The sequence below is a fragment of the Pezoporus occidentalis genome, unplaced genomic scaffold, assembly GCF_034315485.1.
Source record: "Pezoporus occidentalis ecotype Australia unplaced genomic scaffold, CSIRO_AGI_Poc_V1 ctg13, whole genome shotgun sequence".
Lineage (NCBI taxonomy): Eukaryota > Metazoa > Chordata > Aves > Psittaciformes > Psittacidae > Pezoporus > Pezoporus occidentalis.
Genome location: NW_026913103.1, coordinates 6,303,491 through 6,328,546, shown reverse-complemented (window position 1 = coordinate 6,328,546; position 25,056 = coordinate 6,303,491). Strand labels below are relative to the sequence as shown.

The 25,056-nt window shown below is 39.5% G+C and overlaps 1 protein-coding gene across 5 annotated transcripts; it reads left to right on the top strand.

Moving 5' to 3' along the window:
- The first annotated feature begins 1,776 nt into the window (after nt 1-1,776).
- LCA5 (lebercilin LCA5) lies at nt 1,777-20,147 on the top strand. 5 transcript variants are annotated; one of them, XM_062608252.1, is made up of 8 exons: nt 1,777-1,917; nt 7,062-7,437; nt 9,983-10,512; nt 12,023-12,160; nt 13,059-13,155; nt 14,301-14,446; nt 16,295-16,433; nt 18,102-20,147. In XM_062608252.1, the coding sequence occupies exons 2-8, from the start codon at nt 7,245-7,247 to the stop codon at nt 18,899-18,901; spliced, it is 2,043 nt and encodes a 680-aa protein (XP_062464236.1). In that variant the 5' UTR covers nt 1,777-1,917; nt 7,062-7,244; the 3' UTR covers nt 18,902-20,147. The 5 variants fall into 5 exon arrangements, with proteins under 5 accessions (XP_062464236.1, XP_062464238.1, XP_062464239.1 ...); XM_062608254.1 differs by lacking the exon at nt 1,777-1,917 and adding an exon at nt 2,040-2,269 and having other exon boundaries at nt 14,301-14,413; XM_062608251.1 differs by lacking the exon at nt 1,777-1,917 and adding an exon at nt 2,042-2,269.
- The last annotated feature ends 4,909 nt before the right edge of the window (nt 20,148-25,056 follow it).

Sequence of the window (25,056 nt, the reverse complement as noted above, 5' to 3'; positions counted from 1 at the left end):
TTGTATTTTATTGTGAAGATGGTGAGGGTTTTTTGCCTGAAAATATTACCTTAGTTGACAGAACTGGTACCTTGTCGTTTCCTCCTGTTCTTTTATTTTCATTGAGTGGTCACTCAGTGTTTATTCTGAACATTCAGGACTGTGGAGAGATGGTTCTGTCCACTGCAAATCTGTTTCCCTCTCAGGAACATCCCATTTATGCCTTCCAGTGCAGGCAGGTTATAACTTTTGGATTAAATGTTCTCTGCTTTACCCTTCTCCACCCGAATTCTTATGTCACTTTCATCAGTAAGTTAATTGAGGCAAACAGGATCTGTTGTTTGTCCATTTTTCCCTTCCTCTCTCCAGAAAGAAAATAGCAGTGACTTTGAATAACAGAAGCCAAGGTTTGGAAACGCTCTTATTTCTTTGTAGAATAAAACACAACAGCCTTGTTAATTTGGACCTGCCTTTGGACTCAAGCTTATTTGCTAGCTGCAGGCAGTACTTCTATGCTTCTGTCAGTATAATCCATTTTGCTTTTAGTTCTGGGGTATATTATAATCTGACACTATTCCTTTTGGTTTGCTTTTTTCTTTCCTCTTGGCTTCAGGTAGTTTTGCTTTTAAATTACCTCACACATAGAGTGCACACAGATAGATGGATGGATATGCATAAAACCTGTCATACATTGGTTATTCACCTATCTTCCCATCCTACTTAAAGAGTATTTTTGTTTCCTTTTGCTCTCACCCCTATCAGTCATTATTCCCAGATGTTCCTCTGTCCCAAAGCCTCATTCCCAAACGGCAGATGACAGTAACTGCCCCATGCCACCTAAGGCTTCCCTCAACCCCACTCCTCAGAGGAGTTACAAGAAGGGCAGCTCAATATCACGTGGTGGGTGTTAGTAGATTGCTGCTTTCACCCCTGGGCATCTCTCTGGTCACAGAATCATAGGCTGGAAAAGACCTTTAAGACCAACCAGGCCAACCACTACCCAGGACTGCCAAGGCCACCACTAAACCATGTCACTGAGGGCCTTATCTACATGTTATTTAACACTTCCAGGACAGTGATTCCACCCCTTCCCTGGAAAACCTGTTCCAATGCCCGAGTGAAGAATTTGTTATTAATATCCAATCTAAACTTCCCCTGGTACAGCTTGAGGCCATTACCTCTTGTCCTATCACTTGTTACTTGGGAGAAGAGACCGATCGCCACCTGCCTACAACCTCCTTTCAGGTAGCTGTAGAGGTCCCCCTGAGCCTTCTCTTCTCCAGACTAAACGCCCCCAGTTCCCTCAGCCGTTCCTCATCAGACTTGTTCTCCAGACCCTTCACCAGCTTTGTTGTCCTTCTCTGGCCCTGCTCCATCACCTCAATGTCTTTCTTGTAGGGAGGGGCTCAGAACTGAACACAGGATTTGAGGTGCAGCCTCGCCAGTGCCGGGTGCAGGGGAATGATGACGTCCCAGGCCCTGACAGGTATGATTTTGCACTAACGCCTGCTTCGACACGCGTCCCTACAAAACTAGACTGTGCCGCCAGCAGTCTCGGAGCCTGTAAGAGGGGCGGAGCGGGAGCTCGAGGACACCACACGACTGAAGACAACACCAGACGCCCTCCGCCGCCGCCAGAGCATCACGGGAATGATGCGTCGCCCGAGAGCCCGCCCCTTCACGTCTCCGGGGCAGAGTCTCAACCAATCAGCAGCCGGGGTGTAGCTTCTCACCAATGGGCTCTGGTTGTCCTTCGGCCACCGCCTGCCGTTCTACCAATCAGCCACAGCGTGCCGCCGCAGGTAGCCAATGGCTGATGAGGAGAGCCCGCCTCCTTTGTCCTCTCCGTTGCTGGGGCAGCCGCTGTCAATAGTCCCCGCGCGCCGCGGCGGCCCCTTTAAGAGTAGCGTGGCAACGGCCACCGCGTCCGGCAGGGAGGTACCGGGAGCAGCGGGGCCTGGACGGGGCAAGGGGGTGCGGAGGGGAGGGGAGGGCAGGAGCGGGGTGGGGTGTGAGGGTGTGTGTGGAGGGGATGCGCCTGGGGCTGTGGGAGCGGGTCTGGGCCCGGACTTAGCCTTCTGGGGAGCGCGTGGTGCTCGATCCCGCCGTGCCGCGAGAGTCGGCCCCGGGGATGGCGTCTGTGCACCCGGGCACCCAACGGCGGGGTGGGGCCGCGGAGGAGGGGTGTTGTGCCCCGCACCGGTGAGTGTCGGGCAGCAGGCCTTCCGAAAAGCGGTGTACGCGGAGCCGCAACTGATCAGTGCCTTCCTGAGAAGTCGTTTGTTGTAGAGTTATTGCATTTAAAACGTACTCTCACGTGCAGGTAGTTGTTTTAAAAGTGTTCATTAAAATAATAGATTTGATATATACTTCTCCCCAGTGCAGGAGAGTCGCTTTTTCACACTTTGGGAATGGCTGAGTTGAACTAGGTAAATCCATACTCAGCAGAGGCATAGGTGGGAATATGAACGAGGGCATGGGCCTCCTTGATTTAGGATTAAGAAACATCGTATCTTCTCCTAATTGTAGGACTGGCCTGCATGTTACCTGTTCGGACTGCTGTTTTCTCATCTCTGACCTGGGCTTACAGCAGCCTTTTCATTTTCAGATCTGCTGCTGAAAGTAGCTCTGAAATATTACTGTCAGATATGTTTAATATTGGCTTTTAAAACCATAGAGCATTTTAACTCACCAAAAGCTGATAAACCTAGAGGAAATACATATAGTTAAGTCAGCAGGTGCAGAAAGATTCCCTAATATTTTTGAGGAGTATTTGCTCCTCAGTAAAGCCTCATAGGTGAATACGTTTTGATGTGATACAAGTAAGTGATACAAGTAAGTCTCTTTTCTGGTGTTTGGATGTGAAAAATGTGGGTAGAGGGAGAGGAGGGAGACAAAGTTATAGTTAATTTAAAGTAATTCTTTCTTCTTTAATAAGTTCAGCACATTAATAGTTTGGATTCATGCTTTTGTATTTGTCTGAAGCTGGCTCTTTCTTGTGCTGTCGCTCTCTTAGAAGAGGTGGAAAAACTGATTGGACCGTTAGAGGTCAGCATTTGTACTCGGGAAGTGTCATGTGGTGACCAGTAAAAGCATCTTGCTTCCTCTGGTATCAGAAGGGTGTTGAGACTGAAAAGAATTTGAAAAGTTTCATAAGGCTTGTATTACAGAAGTAAGCTCTGGGTGTTCTGTGAGGGAAGAATTACTGAGTAATTTTCCTTTCTCTCTGTCGCTTAATATCTGTAATCCAGTAGTTCGATTTCTATTTCTGTGATTGACATAGGACTGATAGGGGGACAGTATTCTGTCACCACTGGTGATATTTTGTGTTCTCTGTTTTGCCTGTCATATCCTTTGCAGTGACCTACAGCTTGACTGTTTTCTTGTGATAATGAGCATGTTTTCAATACAAGATATGTAAGTAATAGCAATAGATAGAAGTGAAAGAGTATGAAATTCTGAAAACAAAACTATTTCTGAAGTCTGTACAAGTCCCAGATTTACTTCAGCCATTCTGTACTGATGCATTAGGCTTCCAAAAGCATGTGTGGCATATTTGAGGGGAGGAGCTTGGGGTTTTGGTGGTGGTGGAGTTTAGTAGACCCACTGCTAACCCACTGCTAATGTTTGACTCCTCAGAAGCTTATTAAACAAGCCAGGAGAAAATAGGTATCTTTGTGGCTCTTACACAAGTTGAACTTCCTTTATAATCAGCTCAGACTAGTTGGTAACAATTGAAAAGTCAATGAAACAAAGTGTTTCATAGGCTAAGTGAAGTTAAACTCAAATACCCCAGTGATTAATTTGTCCTCAAGATGTACATTCTTTATGTTAATCAAATTACATAATAAAGAGGTCGAAAACTGAGCTTGGCAAGTCTTGATGGGCAAAGGTTTCTTATTTTGTGTGGAAAATTCGATACTATTACCAATTTCTAAAACTGAAAACCATTTGATGATTCAGAAAATGGTTTTGGCCATTCCTCAAAGGAGATTTTTACTGGTTCACCTTTTCCAATTTGTTTTCAGTCCATTGCTTTTCAAAGTGCTTCCAGAACGCATCAGAAATTACTGTTCATTGATGTTGTTGTATGTCAAAATGATGCTTAGGAAAATATCCTCAAAAGCAGGGAATATCCAGTTCTTACAATTTGTCTGTTTTAAATACAATGAGTTATGAAAAGCAGTCTTCAAAAAGATTATTGCCTCTTCAGTGAGCACTTATGGGACTATAAAATAACTGATCAGCTTTAAGACAGTAGGTGAAAGTGAGTGTTCTTGTTTTATATATATAATTAGACATACTGATGATTGAACTGTAGGCATATATGTTTTTCCCTAAAGGCAGTCACATTTGTTTTCATTCAAATTTCCTTTCTTTTCAAGAAAAAGTCTGCATAATGATTTCTTTCTGTTCTTCTGTGTCCTGAAGGCAGACAAAATCTGGGTGTATCTTGGCTACATCTACACTGTTGAAGATATTTGTCCTATAGAGTAATCTCTGCCTCCACACAGGGCTAGGTTAACACCTGTAGATGTGGTGGTGCCTCTAACAGCGATGTGCCCACTCCAGGAGTCCAGGACTCCTCTGGATGGCACATGTGGCCCTGGGATAGCCTTGCATCCGAGTAACAGATGAGGTTGCTTGAATTCTGCCACTTTGTTTTGTTCAGCATGTTGTTATGAGCAAAATAGGGAATACATTTCAGATGCAGAGCCAGTAATTGTTATTTTAATTAAAATCTGAATTGTCTAAGCAAGGACTTGTTTCAGATACTAACACAGTTCAAGCTATGTACAATTTCAGTGCTAAAGATGCAAACCTGGTGTTATATTAACCCACTCACTTTCCCTTTGGGACCTGACTTGCTTCAACTTTACAGCGGGGTTACATCAACATCCCAAATCCTTCCAAGGCAAGAAGAGGATGGTCATGGTTTCTTCTTTCTTGCTCTGGTCCATTTGGGTTCATTTTTATATGCTTATTAACACACTGTGCACCTTTTTATTCTGTTTTATTCTGGTTTAGTCTACTCATTGATTCATGGTTCCACATTACACCTGAATTTACTACATGTGGTGTGCTTTACATGTGTTGAGTACTTGTTCTTTTTTCTATGCGTCTATAAGGCTGGTTTTACCTAGCTCCCAAGACTGCATCCATTGATGACCAGCACAGGTGAGATGTTACAGCTTAGGGGCCCAGTATTGTCCTGCAGTTTGCTTTCCCACCCCTCCAGTCACCCCTCCTTTACCCCTCTATGCTGCGTTTTTGCAAGAGTTGTAGATACTTTGCATAGAATAAGTACATGTTATTACTGTCTGTTATAAATGTAGCATTAGATGCTAGACAATTAAATATATTAGTTTATATTTTAGTTTGTATTTTTTGCATTCCCTGACAGTCTCCTGTAGAGACAGAGCTGAAACAGTGTTTGTCAGTGCACCCTCTAGAGAGCAGGTTGTTTCCAGAACTCTGCGTGTATTTCAATTGGGCTTGTGCTCTTCAAGGAGCAAAATAATACACATTCTGCACAGATGTCTGTGAAGCTGGGACTTAGGATGGAGCTGTCTGGGAGCAGAGTTGCACCCCAGTATGTTCTGGTATTCCTACATGATCTAAGCTTTGTGCTCAAGAACATGTCTGAGGGTCTTAAAGACAAACAAGATAAGACAGTTATGGTTAGGGATATACTTAAGAAATACATTTAATAACTGCATTATTTTAGAAGAAAAACAGTTGTTACCTATCATTTGAATGTTCACAATAACTGATAATATTTAGGTGCTTAGAAACCATTATTTTGGAAAGTTATTCCCTAAGTAAAGAAAAAATACTCTCTTCCAAATAATTCAGTATTAATTTCCCAGCAACTTCCCAGTTTAGAACTCTGTCGGGCTATTTATTCCTCTAATTCCTTCTGTATAGATTATGAAGGCAAATGGATTCCAGTCACTGGAGACTGTTCTGCTAACAGTGAACTGGGCCAGAAAGCTTGAATTTGTAATGAAAATTGTCTTGGCAGCTGACATTTCTGATCTGCTTGGCTATGCAATTCTGCATATATAGACAGTAGAAGGCTGAGAAGCATGCTAAGTTTATTTTACTAGGAAATAATACAGTGAAAATTTTTCAGCTATTTACAGGTATGTGATATGTATATGTATAAAGGAGTTTTGATTAAAAGCTGCTCAATTTTTTGTGTGTAGTTTGCTTTACCATTTAGAAATGGGCTAGGAGCTTATGTCATTCAACAGGCAAAATTACTGGGCTCTGATGCAAGTCCTGTTTATACATCCATTAAAACACTGATGTTTTGAAGTTGGACTGAAGGAAGATAGATGTTGAAATAAGCTTGAGCACTGTGAAGAGTGGAGGGAGAGACAAAAGACATAAAAAACCCTAATAAAAAAGATATAAAAGAACCCCAAAGGCTACATTTGCATTTTCCTATAAAGCACATGACACCAATGCGTGTACTCCTGCCAGTTCCTGAAGGCATGAAACACTAGGTGTTGTAAGGTACAAGAGTGTTTTCTAGGGCAGAGACTGTGATTGGCAGTTAGGGACAGAATGTCCTCCAGACACATGGGACAACTGATTTTCAAACCCATTATTTGACATCATTGGAGTGTCAGAAATTGAGATATGGAAGATTTAGTAAAATTCTGCAAATACCTCAATTCTAGTAACATGAATAAGTTGTTAATTCTTTTGGTTAAAAAGTTTTCAAATGTCTTTAATTTGGTTTCCTGAGTAGCATCGAACTTTCACTTCTGTTTTGATTTCCAAATACTTCTTTTCCCCTCTTTATAACCTGGGAGTAATTTCTTATTCTGTATTTAGCTGTGTTAATTTACTGATTTCTCCTTCAGGGAAGAAGTGCCTCAAACCTCTGAGTGTAATACTAGTGGTATTCCTAGAGTGGTGTCTGTCACATTTCATATAAATAATAAGGCTAATGCAGTCCAGCATGTAGCATAAGGCCATAGGAGTCTTGTGTAATTTACAGTTTTTTACTTTTCGTAACTAAACAGAAAAATAACTCTCACTTTCCTTTTTCGCTCTCTAAATTGTTACAGAAAAATGCATTCAGAATTATAACTACTGCTTGTTGAACCAAACTGCAAAGATCTCATGTTTTGGAGGTGAAGATGATAAACCCAAGGAGATAATCCAGCTGCTGTCATTGTACAACTGAAAGATCCTTTGTGTCAAAATGAGCAGTCTTTGAGAAAAATCTGGAAAGCCGTTAAATCTGAGAAATGGGAGAAAGACTAAGGAGCCCAGATTCTGAATATGACAGGAAATCAGATGGAGATAAAAATAGTGACTCTTATTATTCAGATGAAGGTAGTGCATCTCATTCATCTGATCAGTCACCAACACTAACATCTACAAGCCAAGAAAAAAAAGATCCCAAAACACAAACTTCAGACAGCCTTGTGCACTACCAAGGTAGGTAGAGAACAGAAACTGCTGCTTTGTAACTGCCTCCAAGAGTAAATTATCTTTGAAAACTGAAAGAAAAGTGGGAAACTATCATTAGGAGAATCTACAAATAAGGTTCATGTGAATTATGCTACAGATGGCAGGTAAACTGCAACTCTGTGTTAAAAACTGAAATTAGCCTATTCCTGAGTAAGGAGGATTTTTGGTGATTTTCAGAATGATTCGTGTATTTCTTAACAAGTAGCCGTGGCTCGTATGCTAGTGTTTTGTTGAAACATGCTGATGCACTCCTTTTGTCTTTGACAAAAAGCTTGAGGCCAAGGACCCAGAGGATGGCCTTAATCTGCAGCCTGTAAAAGAGAGATGATTGTTAAAATTTCTCTGACAAAATACCCTAAAGATATCTCTCTTGTGGAAGTCTAATTGACCAAGCTTTACAGTGTAATATTGTGTACTTTCAACAAATAAACAAAGACCACTAATGGAGTAAGAGAGAGAAAATACATTTGGTGAAAATTAGGTTCATGTGGAAATTCAGAAGTCCTTACTTGAGGGTGAAATATCTGATTTGAGATGAAATAGCTCCACTTTGAGCTCCCTGACACACACCTCACCTACATAAGGTGCTTTTTTGATTGAGAATGTGGGGAAGTGAACATCTCTACAAAAAGGGAGAGAATGGTTATAGAGATCCTGGGCTGAAGTAGGGATGCGAGGCCTTTCTGACCCACTTTGGAAGCTTGTTATAAATAACTGCACGTTTTCTGGTGAAGTCAGAGCATATTCTGCCTTACTTGAGCAAGTACTCTATTTTATTCATAAGTGCTTGATAATATCTGAATCATTTGTTCAACTTTATGATCTAGAGTGTACCAGAAGGTCAGACCTTCGATCTAGAATTTGCCCAGGGAGTGTAACTCTTCAGATTCTTGATAGTGTTGGTGTCATGGTGCAGCTGGTATTTTGCCAAGCTTCTCTACGTTGAGAAGCAGCATCTTCTCAATAGTAGGCATGAGTCAGCTGTCTGGAAAACAAAACCTGCAGCTCCACTGTGCCATTTAATTTGAAGGGGGCAAGTGAATGACTAGTTCTTTGATTATTTGGCCAGAATTGAACACAACTATTACATGAAGGTATTGTGAATGTCATGTTGTTCTTGAAAGACACTATTCCCCAATTTAAGTAAATGGTCAAAAGTGCAGACTTGGTATGGGAATTTTCTGTCTGTTCTGTCCTAAGTGTGGATAAGTTTTCGAATGGTCTGCAAGTCTAGGGTTAATGGGAATTCCTTTAGTTAGTGATAGGAGTCACATCATTTCTGCAGTGCATGTATTAGATAATCTTTTCACACCTGAATGTGACATGAGTGTTCTTTGTAAAGGAGAAAAACACCCCAGAACCCAAAAAAATAAACCAAACAACATCGTAGAACCAAAATACACCAACCTTCTTTTGTTTGACCAAGCTGTGGAAAAAATGAGCATCAAGCAGAAAAGGAATTAGTGTTTGTGGAAAATGTTTAGAGGAAATTATAAGAAGATATTTAAAGCTGTTATTTTTGCTGTAAAGTATTCTCTGTAGAATAGAAACTATTCTATTCTGTTGGTGAAACTATTTGGTAAGCACCAAAGGGGAGGAAGAATTTGCTGTCACACTCACTGTCTATGTAGAAGTAACTGCACTATTGCTAAGTTTCACCTTTCAAGCCTAAATTATAAGCTGCAGCTGCTGCTGTTCAGTTCTGCTAAATGCTGACGTACCTTAATAAATTACGTACTCTATATATTCAGTTGTTTTAAGAGGTGTTTTGGGTAGATTATATGCTTCATTCTTTGAGTGTGGCTTGAGAGGCAAATAAGATAAAACCAAAATGTTTAGCTTTTATCTATGGGATTAATAATAATATCAAATAGGAATGCAAGTGATGCATAATAGTAGTCAAATAAGGATACTGTGTGAAAATAACATGTGATACAAGAATAAATTATTCAGGGGAGAACTGAATTTTCATGGGATTTGTAATTTTGCTTTGGAGACTTTCTGCACTGAGCCTTTGAAATCTGCTGTTTTGTCTGTAAGCATGGCAGCTGGATTTGAAAAAACTGCTGCATTTGTCTGAGAGAATTACATCTTGCATAAGACACAACTAGCTAACACTCAGCTAATTGGTAGCATTTTAAAAGCATTTGATAATATTGTATGCAGAAGAATATAGTATTTAAATATTTTAATAAACAATTTCAAACGTTCACAAAACATGACTGTTATTTCTGATACAATTTGTAGATGATTACTTTACAATGGTCCTGTATTGATGGCTGTAAATATTATCTCTTCCAGTAGATCACAGACATAAATTACCATTTTTTTTTTATCTATCAGAAGGAGCATAAGTCTGTTGTATATGTGCCTTTTATTGTCTGGTTGGAAAGCTGCAGTCTCTGTTAAGTAAAATTGTAAAATTGTTTCAGGCAGAGCTTTATTCAAAGCAGGATGTCTGAATAGACAAACTGCATTGTCTTAAACATGCTTTTTATTTTTCCTCTCTTAGCCACAAAGAAATTGGATTCCAAATATGCACCAAGCAAAAGAGGGACACGGTGGGGTTTCCGTTCACAGAGCTGCACAAGGGATTCTCCTGCGAAAGATATAGATCTTGTTACAAAAAAAGTTCTTTCTGCTAGGCTGCTGAAAATCAATGAGCTCCGAAATGAACTGACTGAACTCCACATCAAACTAGATGAGCTGCAGAAAGAAAACAGGGTACTGAAGAGGCTTCAGCACAGGCAGGAGAAAGCCTTGAATAAGTTTGAAGATACAGAAAACGAAATCTCTCAGCTTCTTGCTCGGCACAACAATGAGATTAGAATATTAAGGGAGCGTCTACGGAAATCTCAAGAGAGAGAACGTGCGACTGAAAGACGGCTGAAAGATTCGGAAGATGAACTGTACAGAACAAAAACTGCCTTGCAGAAACTGAAAAAGCTGTCTGCAGATAAGCACCTTGCTGAGAGAGATGACCTGGCAAAGAAACTCGCCTATGCAGAGAGCAGGCTAGAAGACAGTGAAAAAAGAATTAAGGTGAGCCGACTTTGTTTTCGTAAGGAATTCTGCAACAGGTTGCCATCATGAGTTTCATGAATTGTGTTTTTTTACAGTTGTGTACTAAATAGAAAATCATTCTTTTTTGCATTTTTTCTTTTTTACCAGGTAAGTAGCATCAAGTAAATTTCCAAGGTGATGATATAGTTACATACTTGGTAGCTGGGCATTCAAATTGCTGTTTAAAAATGAAGCGTATTTTGTCAATATATACTATGGGCTTGTGCTTTTACGTGTTTTTATAACTAGTAATAATGTTTCAGAAATGCATGCAGCTGTAAGAAAACTCTGTGCAATCTCATTTTTCTTCTTGGAGGGGAAGCATTTGTTTAAAAAAAAATCTGGGTATTTAGGGAACTGTACACTAAAATTCAAAGAAAAATACAGATAGTTATTCTTTTTCAGTTTTGTGAACTGCATTCATGTGGTGTTTGATTGTCCATTACTCTGCACATCTGAGAAGTGAGTTGAACAAAATTACAGCAATTTTTTTTATACCCAAATGAGCTTTAGAACATTTTCTGGGCATCCATTTTAAGAATTTTGTGCAATATATTTTAATTTTGTTCAGCAAAAATGTTTACATTTTTGTAAATGTCTAAACACGTCTAGATTGTAAATGTGTAAAAAATCATCTTGTTTAAACATAATTGTGTTAGGACTATGAAACTGTTGGTAGTTGTATACAATACTATTTTTAGGTAAAATTATGTTGGTCATTAAAATGGTGTTGCAGTTTGGTGTATATATTAGTAATTAAACCTAAATCATATTACAGAGATAATTTATCTGGAAATCCAAAGGATTAAGCTGCAAACTAAGCTTTCATAAAATAAATCCCAAAATACCAAGATATAAACTGCTGAGTTACCCAAATCACTTCACCCCATAGTGTCACCATCTGGCATCTGTAGCTTTATGATCAGGTATTTTAGCATTTGTAGTACTGGATAATGTTAAAATTAATCATGCTCTAAAAAGTAAGGGATTTTCTTCTACATTTTTTTTCCTTCTATCATCATCACAGGTTCACTTAAAACAGCTATTGCAAGATAAGGGAGTGTAAAGGAAATCACAATCACAAATTTAGTCCTAGTAGAAAGGTTAAAAATTATTTCTTGTATTCTTCCTTCTAATCTTGTACTTTCAGGGAGGTATTTTTTTTTTTCTTAACCATCAGTATGAGATTTGTCTGGGAGATCTGGGGGTCCACTGTGCCAAGAGCTTTGCAGAAAGTAGTCTGTGTTCACATTATCTCCTCAAATCACCTCTCAGTGCTCCAGAAGGATGAGCTGCAGCATCTGCAGGTGCTTTGTCTGCCTCCTCAAAGTTGGGATTAAGGATTTTAATGTATTCAGTGTTACAGTAATGCTGGAGTCGATATCAGGATCCAAGACATTGGTTTACTGTAATTTTATTGAAGTAATGTAAAATTACTCTTTTAAAGTAATTCAATTACTAAAAAAATACTATTGTGTTTTAATTGAAGGATCTGGAAAAAGGTCTTGAATTAAGTAGTAGCAGTTTTCAACGAGAGTTACAATCAAAGAAAAAAAAGATCTATGAGGCTCAAGAAATAAACAGAGTTCTCCAAGAAGAGCTTCATCAACTAAATCAGAAGCTGAAGGTAAAATGTGAAGCAATACAAGTTGCTAACCATGTTCTGACATTTTATCTTTGTAAGTATCTACAGTCAGGTTTGAATAGTTTACCAGGGACTGCACTCTCTGATGTGTACTTAATTATATCCCACATGTGAGTTCTTTTTGTGCTTTAAATTGAAATGTTCTGTGCTCTGACCCTACAGTCTCTATGTTAATCGTTATTGTTAGCACTAGCTAAGAAAAACAAGATCGAGTACATGGCCAAGCATTGAGATTAAACCACAAGATCTACTGGACAAATAGGTTTTGAAGGCTTGAATTTAAAATTAAGTTTGCAGGCATATGAAGTACTTTATGTTGCTAATGTACTTGCATTACAGTAGGTTTGTGTAAAGGTTAATTTAATGTATTTGTGTGTTATTAAATTTGTGCAAAGGTTTATTTGCATCCCCCCTACCCTGTTGTTGCCCAAATTCTGAATGTAAGGACTGCAAATGTTATGTTCTACCTAGTTAGTTATCTTTAGAAAAAAAAACAAGACAAGTAACATTGCTAGCATCAAAATACTTAAGTCTACAATACTGAAAATTCAGTTGTGCAATATATATATACATTGTCTCATTCATGTCTATGGAAGCATTAGCATTTAGTTTTATTTTCACTGCACATGTGCTGCTTTTTTTTCCCTTTTTTTTTCGTACCACCCTTTAATATTTTGCTAATGACTTTTCTCTCTGCTTGCTTGTAGCATAAGCCAGGATAGGAATGTGATTGTTCTCCTTGAAACGTTGGATGTAACTATCGATTGCCTTACTCTGTTTCTATTTGCAACATGTGTTTTAATTTATTATGCAGCTTGGCTAATGACTTGTAAATGAAATGTTAGTAACTCAGTGTTATATCTTTCTCTTTCATTCACAGGAAAAAGAAAGAGAACTTGAAGCAAAAAATATATATGCTAATCGTATGTTGAAGCTATCACCAAGAAAAGACATTGATATGATACAGAGAAAGAGAGGTAACTTCTGTAAAGCAAATAAAGGCAGAAAAATTAATAGTGACACTTCAAATTAGTCTACTAAATTCTGTCATTCATCCATTCAGTGACTGACTCTACTACTGCTTGTTAAAGAATGTGTACTTTTTTGCTCTGCTTTCAACACAGCGCTGATTACAAAAAAGAGCACATTGTTTGTTTGATTCTTTGGTAACTGAAGCAGAACTAAAACCCGGAACTTCATCAAATAGCATCCTTAACTCCTTTCATAGCAGATACTCCTTGGGTGAAGGAGGAGGGGGAGATTGTTTAGTAAATTCTCTAATAGATCATACATAATGTCTACATAGCAATAATTCCAGAGTCCTTAAAAATAGTAACTTCACTGCTATGAATATTTTGGGGTTTATTTCCTTTTTGCTAATTCAAATTTACTGTCTGTCAGATGAGCTATAGTCATTTTTTCTCTCAAGAAGTACATATGTCCCAGAACATAATCTAAAAGTATCAGTGCAATGATTTCTTCTAGTGTGACAAGCAGCCTCAAGCCTTATGCTACCGACATAAATATGTGTGTGTATGTATGTGTGTCTGTGTGTGTGCTTAGACTATTTTCATTGGATCTGTAGAATCTGCTTGTCAGAAGAAGCAGGAATTTATGGGACTGGTTTAAATATTTAATGCCAGCATTTCAAACAGTTTGCCTGCTGCTCATTTTATGATGGATACTCTACTATTATTCTATTTTAGGTTCAGATTTTTTAAATGTCATTCCACAGAGGTAAGTGTATGTATTGCGAAGATGCAAAGAATTGAATTTTAATTTTACGAGTTTGCTTCTCTACATGTAGCTTCTGTGAAAAGCAGTAAGAGGAGTGAGATATTTTGTGGGGATTTTTTGACAGATAGAAAGTATACTGTAATGCTGCTGTAAAGTTACTTTAGGAGTAGCTTTAAGGTGTTTTTATTATTTTTCAGGATAAGTTATACATGCAATTTTTTTGAAATAAGCTTTTACAGATGCTGAAAACAACTATGTGCTACTTGTCAATATTTTCCACTTCCATTGGCTCCAAGACATTCTTTTATGTTTGCTGCAAATCATAACAAATGACAGATAGGTATATAGTAGGACAAGTGATTAAATCGGTTTGTATTTTCTACAGCCAGCAATCAAAATAATAAGACGGGAGCACAGTTCACAAAAGGAGTACAGACCAGTGGATACTTCTCCCCAGTAGAATTACTTCCGGAGTCGGAACTTGTCCGTGGTGGCACAGTAAGCAAGAAAGAAGGGATTCTTCCTAAAATAGTGAGTGCCATTAGAATCTGAGACTTGCTCTTTATAACTGAATGGTTAATGCAGAGCTTATATTTTAGAAAATATGTGTAAATATACAAATGTGAATATATAGACAATATAATCTAGAAAGCATTCTGCTCAGCTTCCAAAAATGTCATACTCCATTTTTGTGACAGTTCATCATAATCTATCTCTTGCTGGTAACCATTAGCGCTCAATTTGTTTCTTTTTCTGCCACTGACATTTTTTTTAAGTTTTGAAAACTTCATTTTGGTTTTCTCTCCTTTTCTTCATTTCTAATGCTTGTTTGAGCAATCTGTTACAACAGCCTTGTCTCTCTTTTTGCTTTGTTCTTAATTATGGCTTCTTGCTTCTTTTATTTTCCAGATTTATTTCACAATGCATAAATCTAACACTTCCTCTTATTGTCACAGTGCTGGTATTTCTTCTGTCATTTTTCCAGCTTTGTGAATATGGTTGGATTTTTGTTGTTGTTTTTCCATTTCTCTTTTTATTATAAAATAGTACCATTAAAAGTATTGCTAATACTTCTGTGACCTCAGGCTAAAATCAGAGAGATTTGTAAGGTATTACAATTCAGAATGACACAGATTCTGGTACAAATTGTACAAATTCTGATTGCATAAGTCTAGGACTATTAGTCAGAAATAATGCTCTGATGATGGTCCTGACTGGCTTCCTGGTAGGACTGGAGCTTTTTCATGGCTGTTTCTTTCCTATATTCTTTCTTCCAAAATCCTTTCACTAATTATGGATGTAGTTTAACATATGTGTTCTCAACATATAGTTTGATGTGTGAGTTACACAACCACACAATTGGTACCAAATGCACATCATGGAGTCCAACTGTATGTCATCTTGTAAACCTCTCTAGTTCATGTGTGGCTGTTGCTTTAACGTATATTAGATCTGGGCTGCTTGTGCTTTCATCTGTTTTCTAAGTAAGTCAAGTATTTTAAATACTTGGACACAATTTCTTTATGAAGTTTTTTTGTTGTTTTTTTTTTTTTACATGATTATAATGAGAATTATACTCTTGTACTTGAAGGGAAAAAGTTGTTTTGGCCGATAGTCATGTTTTCTTTGTTCATTAAGTAGGAACTATTTCTCAAATTTCTTAGAAGTGTATTTTAATCTAGAAGCTTATTTTGCTCTAAAATAGGCACAAACTGCAAAGTTAGTATCCAAATGTTGGATTATGCTGGCTCTCCATTACTAGTAGTGTTTTTTTACTGCTGACATTAGTATCTTTTCTGCAGCTTCCTTCCATTTAAATGTGTGTGTATACTCACTAGCTGAATTTTTCAGCCAAGATTAAAAATTTCTCTTTCACTGTTTGTTAATTAACTCTCCATAACTTCAAGTACCACTGTGAAACTGTCTGAATCTACAACCCACTCATTCAAGTATAATGATCAGATCATGGAAATGGAGGGTAACTAACTGCTTGCTTATTAAAAGAATAAGGTGGTGGGGTCTAGCCTTCTCTTTAAGCCCGTGAAAAAGAAAACATCTGACTCCTAAAGAGAACTATCCTGACACAGTGATAATTTTGCTTTACAACATAGGAGCTGCAACTTTCCTGAAATCTGGAATACAGTTGATTATCTATGCCTTTTGGTTTGGGTGCATAAAGCTGCACTATCAGTAGTAAGGTTACAGGGTCAAACCCCTGGTTGTCAAAGCTGATTTATCTTAGAAAACTTGCTTGGTTTTGTGTTTAGCAGTAAGAATGTGATTTTAGAGTGACATGGAAGTTCATATGATTTTGCTTGTTTATTTATTTTATTGATTGTTTTCCCCCATCAGTTTCAGTTTTGTATTCATTTATTTCAGGAAAAAGAAACTGAAGACAGAGGATGGAAGGAGAAAGCAGACCTCAACAAACAAGACCAGGACAGGGAAACAGAAGAGAAACTGAAGTGTTTTCAGGGAATACAGGTTTTAGAGGAGAGGATTCAAAAACTTCCTGATGGTAAGGAAAACAGGCAACTGGAGGCTGGAAAATACACCATAGAATACTAATCAAGTAAGGCTGCTAGTTTCTTGTGAGAAGAGAAATGATTTTGCAGAGATCACTACAGTGGAAAATTATTTTCAGTTACATTATGCAAAGAGAATCAGAAAGAAATGCAGGATGTAGAATAATGTGTGCCCTGTACTGAGCTGCAATTAAGTATGCAGCAGCAAAAAATGCTGTCCACAAAAAAGTACTGAAGCCTGAGATTTTGCTTTACAAAACAAGGATGACATGGCAGGTAAATGCTGTTTTTATCTCTGACTTGCTAGATGTTATGGAGGTAGGCAGTAGATTTTTACTATAGTAGAATAAATCTTCTTTCCTAGTGTGTTTTTTTTCAGTACATATCTACTTTCTTGTATCATTTGCAGTTTTAGTTTCTCTTTTCACTTTGGTTAAGTGAATAATTTAGTGTGACTATTTGAGAAATTTCTGCTATTATATTTCAATTTTTTTTTTTCATTTGACTTCACAACATCTTAATGACTTACATTTGTAAGTCTCTTAATCTAAAGTATATTTTAGGTGGACTGCATCCTGTCATGTTAAAATACTTTCTTTGATTATAATTAAAGAACAGTAACATTTATGCTCAATGACAAGGAAGAATTATAAAAATCTATACCTGTTTTCAGAGAGAAATTCTGTGAAAAATCTTCTACCTCCAGTGGCATCAGTGCACAGCTCACATATGCTTTTGAAAAAATACATGTATTTAATATATTAATTGAACTGATCCTGTTATTTCTCTAAGCTTGTTCTGAAGTACAACAGAAAACATGGAACTTTGTGAAAATTATCAGTCAGAAATTTGGATGAAGTGTCCAAGGCATGCCAGTATGGTGAAGGGGCCAAGTAGTCCTGTTCAACTTTTGGCCAAACACATGCCTGCTGTCTTGACAGAAAAATATTTTGAAGAGAGAAATATTTGAGAAGCTTTCCCTTTTTTCGTACACATAAGTATTTGCAGGTTCTATCTAGAAGTTTATTACTGTTTTTCAACTTTGTCCCTTTTTAGCCATACAAACTGACATTTGGTATTTGCACAGACACTCACTGAATTCAAATGGTGATGCAAAGAACACTGATGTAAAGATGTTTTCTGATTGCAGCAGGTGCAGTATAGTTTAAATTGTTAACTGCTTGAAGGAGGTAAGGATTTATCTATGACTCTGCGGCCTGAAAGCTTCACAGAAGTAGTTCCCATTGTAGGGAAATCACCCAAACACAGATCCCAGTGTTTTTGGGTGGTTCTGACAAAGAAAAATAAAGTGCTGTGCAAGTCAGAACTATTACAATCACTGATGTTGATTTTCATTTTCACTCAAACCCAGGAAATGGGAAGGCAACTGGCAGGAGTTAAATTCCTCTGAAAATGCTGGAACGTGGGTAATGTCCTAATCCCTTTGTTAGATGGCTGTAAACGTTTATATCTTAGCAGAGAACCTGTTTTGAATTTAGCTGTAATTTCTGAAGAATTGATTTTTGCAGTAGGAAAACCACATGACACATAGAGGAGCAAATTGAAAGCTCAATGGCTTTTGCTTGCAGTATTCCAAAATAATCTTTTGAAGGCATTTTGAAGCTAGAACATTTTCAATAATGTTTAAATATTTCTTGCAGAGTGGGAAAAGGAAGAATATGACACAATGAAAAAAGGAAGTGGCTTTTTATTGGATAAAGAAGAGAAAACAAAGATGGAGACAGAAATCCAGAAACCTGAAGTCAAGAGAGAGAGCACTGAAATGCTGGAAGAGTGGCAAAAAAGAGAGTTGCTGCTTGCTAAAATGCAAGAAATTGACAGAGAAACTCAAAACGTAACAAACATGAAATCTGTTTCCAAAGCACCACTCATAAATACACCAAGGAAATCTGATTTCCTGGAGAAAAAAGAAAAAGCTGATCAATTCTTTGGGATTCCTGGGAAAGTTACAAATGGATTTCCTGCAGATAACAGCCACAATGATGCCACAAGAGCACAAGGGGAGAAGCAACAAAATCCAAGGACCACAGATTTAGATGGTGAGCTAACATTTGGTAGTTATGTACCTTCCTTTGGGAAAGGATCAGGGAGGCCGAGTTGGCTTACTCAAAAAAGTGTCAACTTAGAAGAAAAAGTTAAGGAAAATGCAGATTTCAATCTTAAGAAGGAAAAGTCCAGTTTAATGGAACAACTCTTTGGAAGCAGTGCCAGTACCAATGTTCTTTCTAAAAGTAACAATACACCATTGGACATAGACTGGGACTCCAGTAATACTCTTCTTGCTGATAAAAAAAGTAAAGTCACAGTAAAAGAAGACTATGAGCTTTTTGGTGAAGGAGGAAACCGAAACAGACACCATTTGCAACACACTACAAGAAAGCCAGGAGTTCAGACCCTTGGTTCTTTAGAAGATGAAATGGAAGACATAATCTTACAGTGATCATATTTTTATATGTTTCATATTTAAATGCTGTAAAAATATTTTCATGTAATATTTATTAGGTACAGATTTTAAACATTTCAGATATATTGTGAAGCCTTGTGAAGGAATAATTTACATAAATGCGTATATATAGAGAGGAAAGATGCACTTTGATAGAACAACCTAGGAACAGCCATGCAGGAAATTTCTTCAAAATATGATGTCCAAATACAGACCATGGAGATGTGGCAGTGACTGTTCTGGCAGAAGAACAGGGAAGGTGTCCTGAGGGACTTTGGTAGATGAGGTAGGCACCAGCTGGCCACTTCAGTCATCTGAGAAGATGCTCTTGCCCCAACTTGGGCACCATCCAGACTGTCACTTGCCTTGTGGCACTGTCTGCTTGTGCAGCTGTGGGCCACGGTCCCAGAGGCTCAGAGTCAGAAAGCTGGTTCGGGTGCCATAGGAAGGGAAGGACTTGCAAAGGTTCACACTCACTTGTACCCTTTGCTCACACTCTCTTTTACACCCTTCATGCTCTCTCTCACTCTTGTGCACTTGCTCGCTTCCCTTCTCACCTCCCACCCCTTTCTTCTTGCTCACTCTCACTCTGTCTCGTGCCATCGCTCTCTTAAATTTTTGAGGCTTGCTGGTGGTGTGATGGTATGTTAAGTAAAAGGGTACTTCTCTCAAGGGAGCATTAGTATTCGTTGCAGAATGAGTTGACTAAGAAAGGCAGCAAGTTTTTATGTGGCAGTCCTGGCATTTGCAGGAGCTACTAGATGGGCATCTCTGGCTAGCCAGCATGTGTTTGGGGTTTTACCTGTAGGCTGCTCACAGGACACTGGCATACTTCTTTTAGGCCTCTGATACTTTCTTTCTCAGGCATTTGGAGAGCATTTTAACTGTGTCGGGAGAAGGCATAAGTGTAACAGCAGTGTCACAGGATGGATAGAAGGGATGTACCTACCGCAAAGGCTCAGGTAGAAAGAGAATATTCTACACAGCAATTATATTTTCTCAGAAGAACATCAACAGAAACGCGATTAACTCAGGAACAGCTGATCTCCCTTCTGCATAGGTTTTCTGTAGTACTAAATGTGTCTAAATTTGTACTTCCAAATTTGTCTAACTCTCCTCATATGTTCAGATTATATTTATTATATAATGTCATTTTTGTAATTTCTGAATTTTCTATGTAAAATTCCGATCATTACTAAGTCAGTTTTTAACAAAATGGTTTTATTAAATGAATTGAGTGAAATTTGTGTGTGTGGATCATCTTTACCACAAAGTTCTGGCATTTTATATCATGTTACTGATCTGGGGGGGGCGGGAGGGATGGTGCCATGCCATGTACACAAATTAAGAAGGTAGACAGTGAAGCATTTAGCAGAGGCGTTCCAGAAAATAAGCTGAAGGTCGTTCTTTTCTAGAACAACAGATTTTGCAATGCCTCTGATATGCTCCCTATGGGCCTGATTGAAAACATACTAAAACACAGAAAATTCTCCTCATGATTTCAAGATGCTTTGAGTCAAGATTTCTCTGCACACAATGGCTCTTCTGAAATGCAGACAGTGCTGTCTGCATCGTGCAATAACTTTGCTTGCTCCCCCATTCAGAAAGAAAATTAGTGACAGATCCAGACCCAGACTGTTCTCACTAGGTGCTTGGTAACTCATGTCCACCTGCTTGCTTAACAGTCACAGTTACTATGTGATGTGATAATATTGCAGGATTACAGATAACATTACAGAATTTAGCTGGTTCAGTTTGCTTGCAGGTGGTTAGAATATCAGGGCAATGGTGACCAGCAACAGTGACTCTAACTGTGTGTGTTCCTCTTCCGCAGTGACTACTTTGGGGGAATACTGTGGTGTGAGAGGTAGGAGAAGGCTGCAGGTAAACACTGTGGCTGTTTGTGAGTGTCCGGTTACTTGTCTTAACTTTCTTGTCCTACCTGTGGGTGGCTGCTGCCCTTGTCGAAGGCAGCACTGAAGATGCTGCTGGGGCAGGATGTTTGTTTTATTTCCCTGTGGTTGAGGATTCTAAGGCATGAAACAATGATGTAGCTGCTGCAGTTATTAAGGATCATATGGCATATGGAGGGTTGGGTTTTGTTTCTTTGCAAGCCAACCCATTAACATCTGGCAAATTCTAACTTTGATGCTGAACTGACATGCCCTGCTGTTTCAATTACAAGTATAGTTTCTAATCTGTTCCATATTATCAGCCACTTCTTATGTTCGCAAATGTTCACATCCTGCTACCAGACTCTTCCTGAAGCAAATCCTGCAGGGGGACTTGCACAAAAAAGGTATATCTACATTAGGAAGGTGAAAATTAATTGATCTGCTGAGAACAGTATCACAGGTACAGTTTCCCTCTTCCCCTCGTTGCTGTCTATCCATACAGCTTATTTTCTTTTGCTTGCTGCACTGTTTAGTTTTGGAGTTACTTGTATGCGAATACTATTACACTTAAACTGTATAAAGCTAGCTCTTTGAGAGGGAATCTGCTATTTTGGGGAAAAGGGGGAACCTTTGAGTCCTAACACAGAAACACAGAATGGTTTGGGTTGGAAGGGACCTGAAACATCATCCAGGTCCAACCCCCATGCCATGGGCAGGGACACCTTCCACCAGACCAGGTTGCCCAAAGCTCCATCCAACCTAGTCTCGAACACTGCCAGGGGTGGGGCAGCCACAGCTTCTCTGGGCAACCTGTGCAGTGCCTCAGCACCCTCAAAGGGAAGAACTTCCTAATATCTAATGTGAATCTCCCCTCTTTCAGTTTAAAGCCACTCTCCCTTGTCCTGTTAATACGTGCCCTTGTAAAAAGTCCTTCTCCAGCTTTCTTGTAGGCCCTCTGTAAGAAGTGTTTTTGTTGTTGAGGAGCAGTTTTATACTGACTGGAAGCAAATTTTGCAGGGGTCTTCAAAAGGTCCATGGATCTTATGATATCCCCAGTAGTCCTCTTGACGCCTCTTCACAGCTACTGTCACCGGATAGCCTGCACATTGCGTTTCTTGGTGTTTAATACCAGTTGACTGCCTGCAAAGAAATCCATCTTTTGTGGTAAAAAAGTGAGTCACAGACGCTTTGATGATGATGATTTGTGTATGACTTGATGTTTGTGTCCAGCTGTAGATTCTTTTTGTTGGATGTTCAGCTCATGTGGCTGTTACATTTGTTGTGTTTTGCCTTCCTTCTGAACCACCAAAGGCGGTGGGTGAAATTCCTCCATTCCAGCAAGAACAGATCATTAAAGTTTGATTCCCAAATATTCCACTGCGTTAGTGGAATATTTGGGAAGATTGTTACTGCCCTGGGAAAACTGGTCTTCCAGTTTTGACACCCAGAACGTCGGTGTGGGAGAAGCATATGAGAAAGGTGTTCAGGTGTCAGGGCTCACCTGGCAGACAAAACAGGAAGTTTTAAGAACGAAGATGGTTCTCTTTAGAGTGGAGGTGAACAGTGGAGGGTAGTGGATCTTCCATAATCTAGGAGAAGAGATGTAAGCTGTAGGAAGAGGACTTGGGATGCACTTCACAGCTCTGAACTGAAGCCTGAAGAACACTACAGTGGTAAGAACTGGGAAATGCTTAAATGTATTGAATGTTTTTCTCAGATCTGTGATCTCTTCAGGCTAGTTAAAGGGTAAAAATGAAAAAGTTTTTTTCAGGACCCTAATAAATCCTGTGTTGCTGATTTTGCTTTGCATGCCTAAAGAAAGAGGTGAATTGCAAATCCATAATGCTTCCAAAATAGGAACGCTTGGAGAGGATGTGCTTAGGCTGCTTGGTAGCCTCAGGTGTGTTGCTGGTCCTAAGAAGGTCTAATCGAGCTAGCCCAGAGCCTGTCTGCATTGTCAGGAAAGGCAAAAGAATATCTGATCTGGCAGTCAGGAAGTAGGAATTCATTCAGGGGCAGATGGCTACAAGAGCATCATCAGGGCTTTTGCTGATGCCTGTGCTCTAGGTAGTGCTTCGGGTGAGCCTGCGCTGTCCAAGAAAACAGTGATAAATCCTGCACAGTGCTCTAAAGCAGAGACCAGCAAAAAAGGACACAGGAGAAGTGAGCGCCTTCAGGAGAGCAGCTGCAGGAGGGGAGGGTTTGTTCCCCGAGTTGCATGGCTTCACTGAGCCTGACCTCCTCTTGTTGCGAGATGACAACCTGAAGCACAAGAGATGCCCCGGTGACACTGCTCATTTATAACAGTCCCTTTTGTTAGATTGGATATAACATGGCTCCTGTTCCGAATTATCTCTTTGGTTAGCTGCAAAGTTTTGATGTCCGCGGGAAGAGAACAATCGAATCAGTGTGCGCTGTCAGCCGGGACTGTGGCTGCTGTGGGGAGTTGCTAGGATACCTCTCTGAAAGGTACGATTCATGTGATTAACCACCAACCCAGTTTGCATGAGAAGCACTTCTGTCTTTGTTTTGGGCTGGCATCCACTGTGCATCGGATGTGTATGTGTGTTCAGAGCAAGCTACAGGTTGATTGTCATGTGTGTCTCTTCCCTGCTTTTGGAATGCAAAAATCCCTGTTCTCCATCACAAGGAATCCAGAGCAGTTATAGTCATAATTTTAGTAATCTGCAAAATTAGCATTGCTTCCAGGGGGGAACATGAGCCTCAGAGAACCATCTGGGAAGGGAAGGTTTGACTTTGGATATGAATTTCAGGCATATAACTGAGGCTTAACTTTGTATCTGGGAAGATGCAACAGATTATTTCCTCTTCTATGCACTATTTTCTTTCCCTGCCCGGCACGGAGGGCTGGATGATATGACCTGTCAAGGTCCCAGCCAAAGCTATTCTATGATTCTGTCATCATCCCACTGGCATCAATGCTTCCTTTCAGCAGAAGTCCTTTGCACAAAGCTCCTTCATGCTACTTGCACAAAGTTGCCTCAGACCCCTCTTGTGTGTCCATCTGTTCTTGAGTATGACAGTATTGTATTCAGGATGCAAATCCTAACTCTTTCTCCACAATAGCTACTTCAGACATGCTCATTCTTCCAATGCCCTTTTTCCTCCATCTTCCTGTTTCCTCAAACATTTTGTTCAAACTCTGTCTTCAGGACCTTTTGCTGTCATTTCTGTGAATCTTCCCTTGTCCCTCAAGCCTCTTTCTTCTCTTTGCCTCTGACTTTCATTAACTCCTCCTGCTGCTTCCACTGTTTGTTTCCTCTTGATGGACCATCATTCAATCATTCTGTCTAGAAAGCTGGCTTTGGAAATGCCCTTTGAGTCCTTTAGAAGCTGCCCATGATTTTCACATCTGTCCTGCTTCACCTCCGGGAGTCATTAGGATTTCCTCAATGTCCTTTCTCACCTTCTCTGATCTGCCAAGGTCTCCAACCTGTTCTTTACCTTCCCACCATCTCCCCTCAAAAGCTTGTCTTTGTTTAACCTGGGTATAGGCCACCCCTTCTAACCCCAAAAGCTACACATTGCTGCGCTAGGATCTTGATGACCCGGTGACCTGGGTGCTTCTTACAGCCATTCTGCTGCTCCTTCTGCTGCTCCCACGTCCTGCACCTTCCCAGTCATTCACCCTTTATACCAGTCATCTTGTTGCCATTACTGTTCTCTACACCGTGATACATGAGGAGTCTATGGGACTGGGGCTATGTATGTGCTGCTGTGTTTTGCAAAGCTTCTAATGAGCTGTTAGCTTCACAGTTTGCCGCTTAATAATTGTCATCATAGCAAGGATAGATAACCCAGGTGCTGTAATGCACTAGAGATCAGTTAATCACTAGTATTCAGCATGAAGAAATCATGTTTGGATTGGCAAAGGCCACAAACTGAGATCCCATACCTGACCTTCCTCTTGCCGTAAAGCTAAATCTGGCTTTAAATTCTCAGTTGAAACATGCACAAAACTAAGCCTTAAACTGTCTGTGTGAACCAAGCACCTGAGCCCTGGGGAATGATTTTTATTTAACTAGCAAGCATTTGTTTTCCTGTATGCAGTTTTCCTTGTCCCGTAACTTATCATATAGAGGAACAGCAACAGCACATGGGTTTCAGAGACATTTTTGTTTCAGCATACTCTCTAAACCTATTAGCCTAATGCCACCAGTGTGGAAACCCCGAGGAAATGAGAGGGACAAAAGGCATTCTTCGAGTCACACTGGTCCACGGTGGAAGTTAGACCAG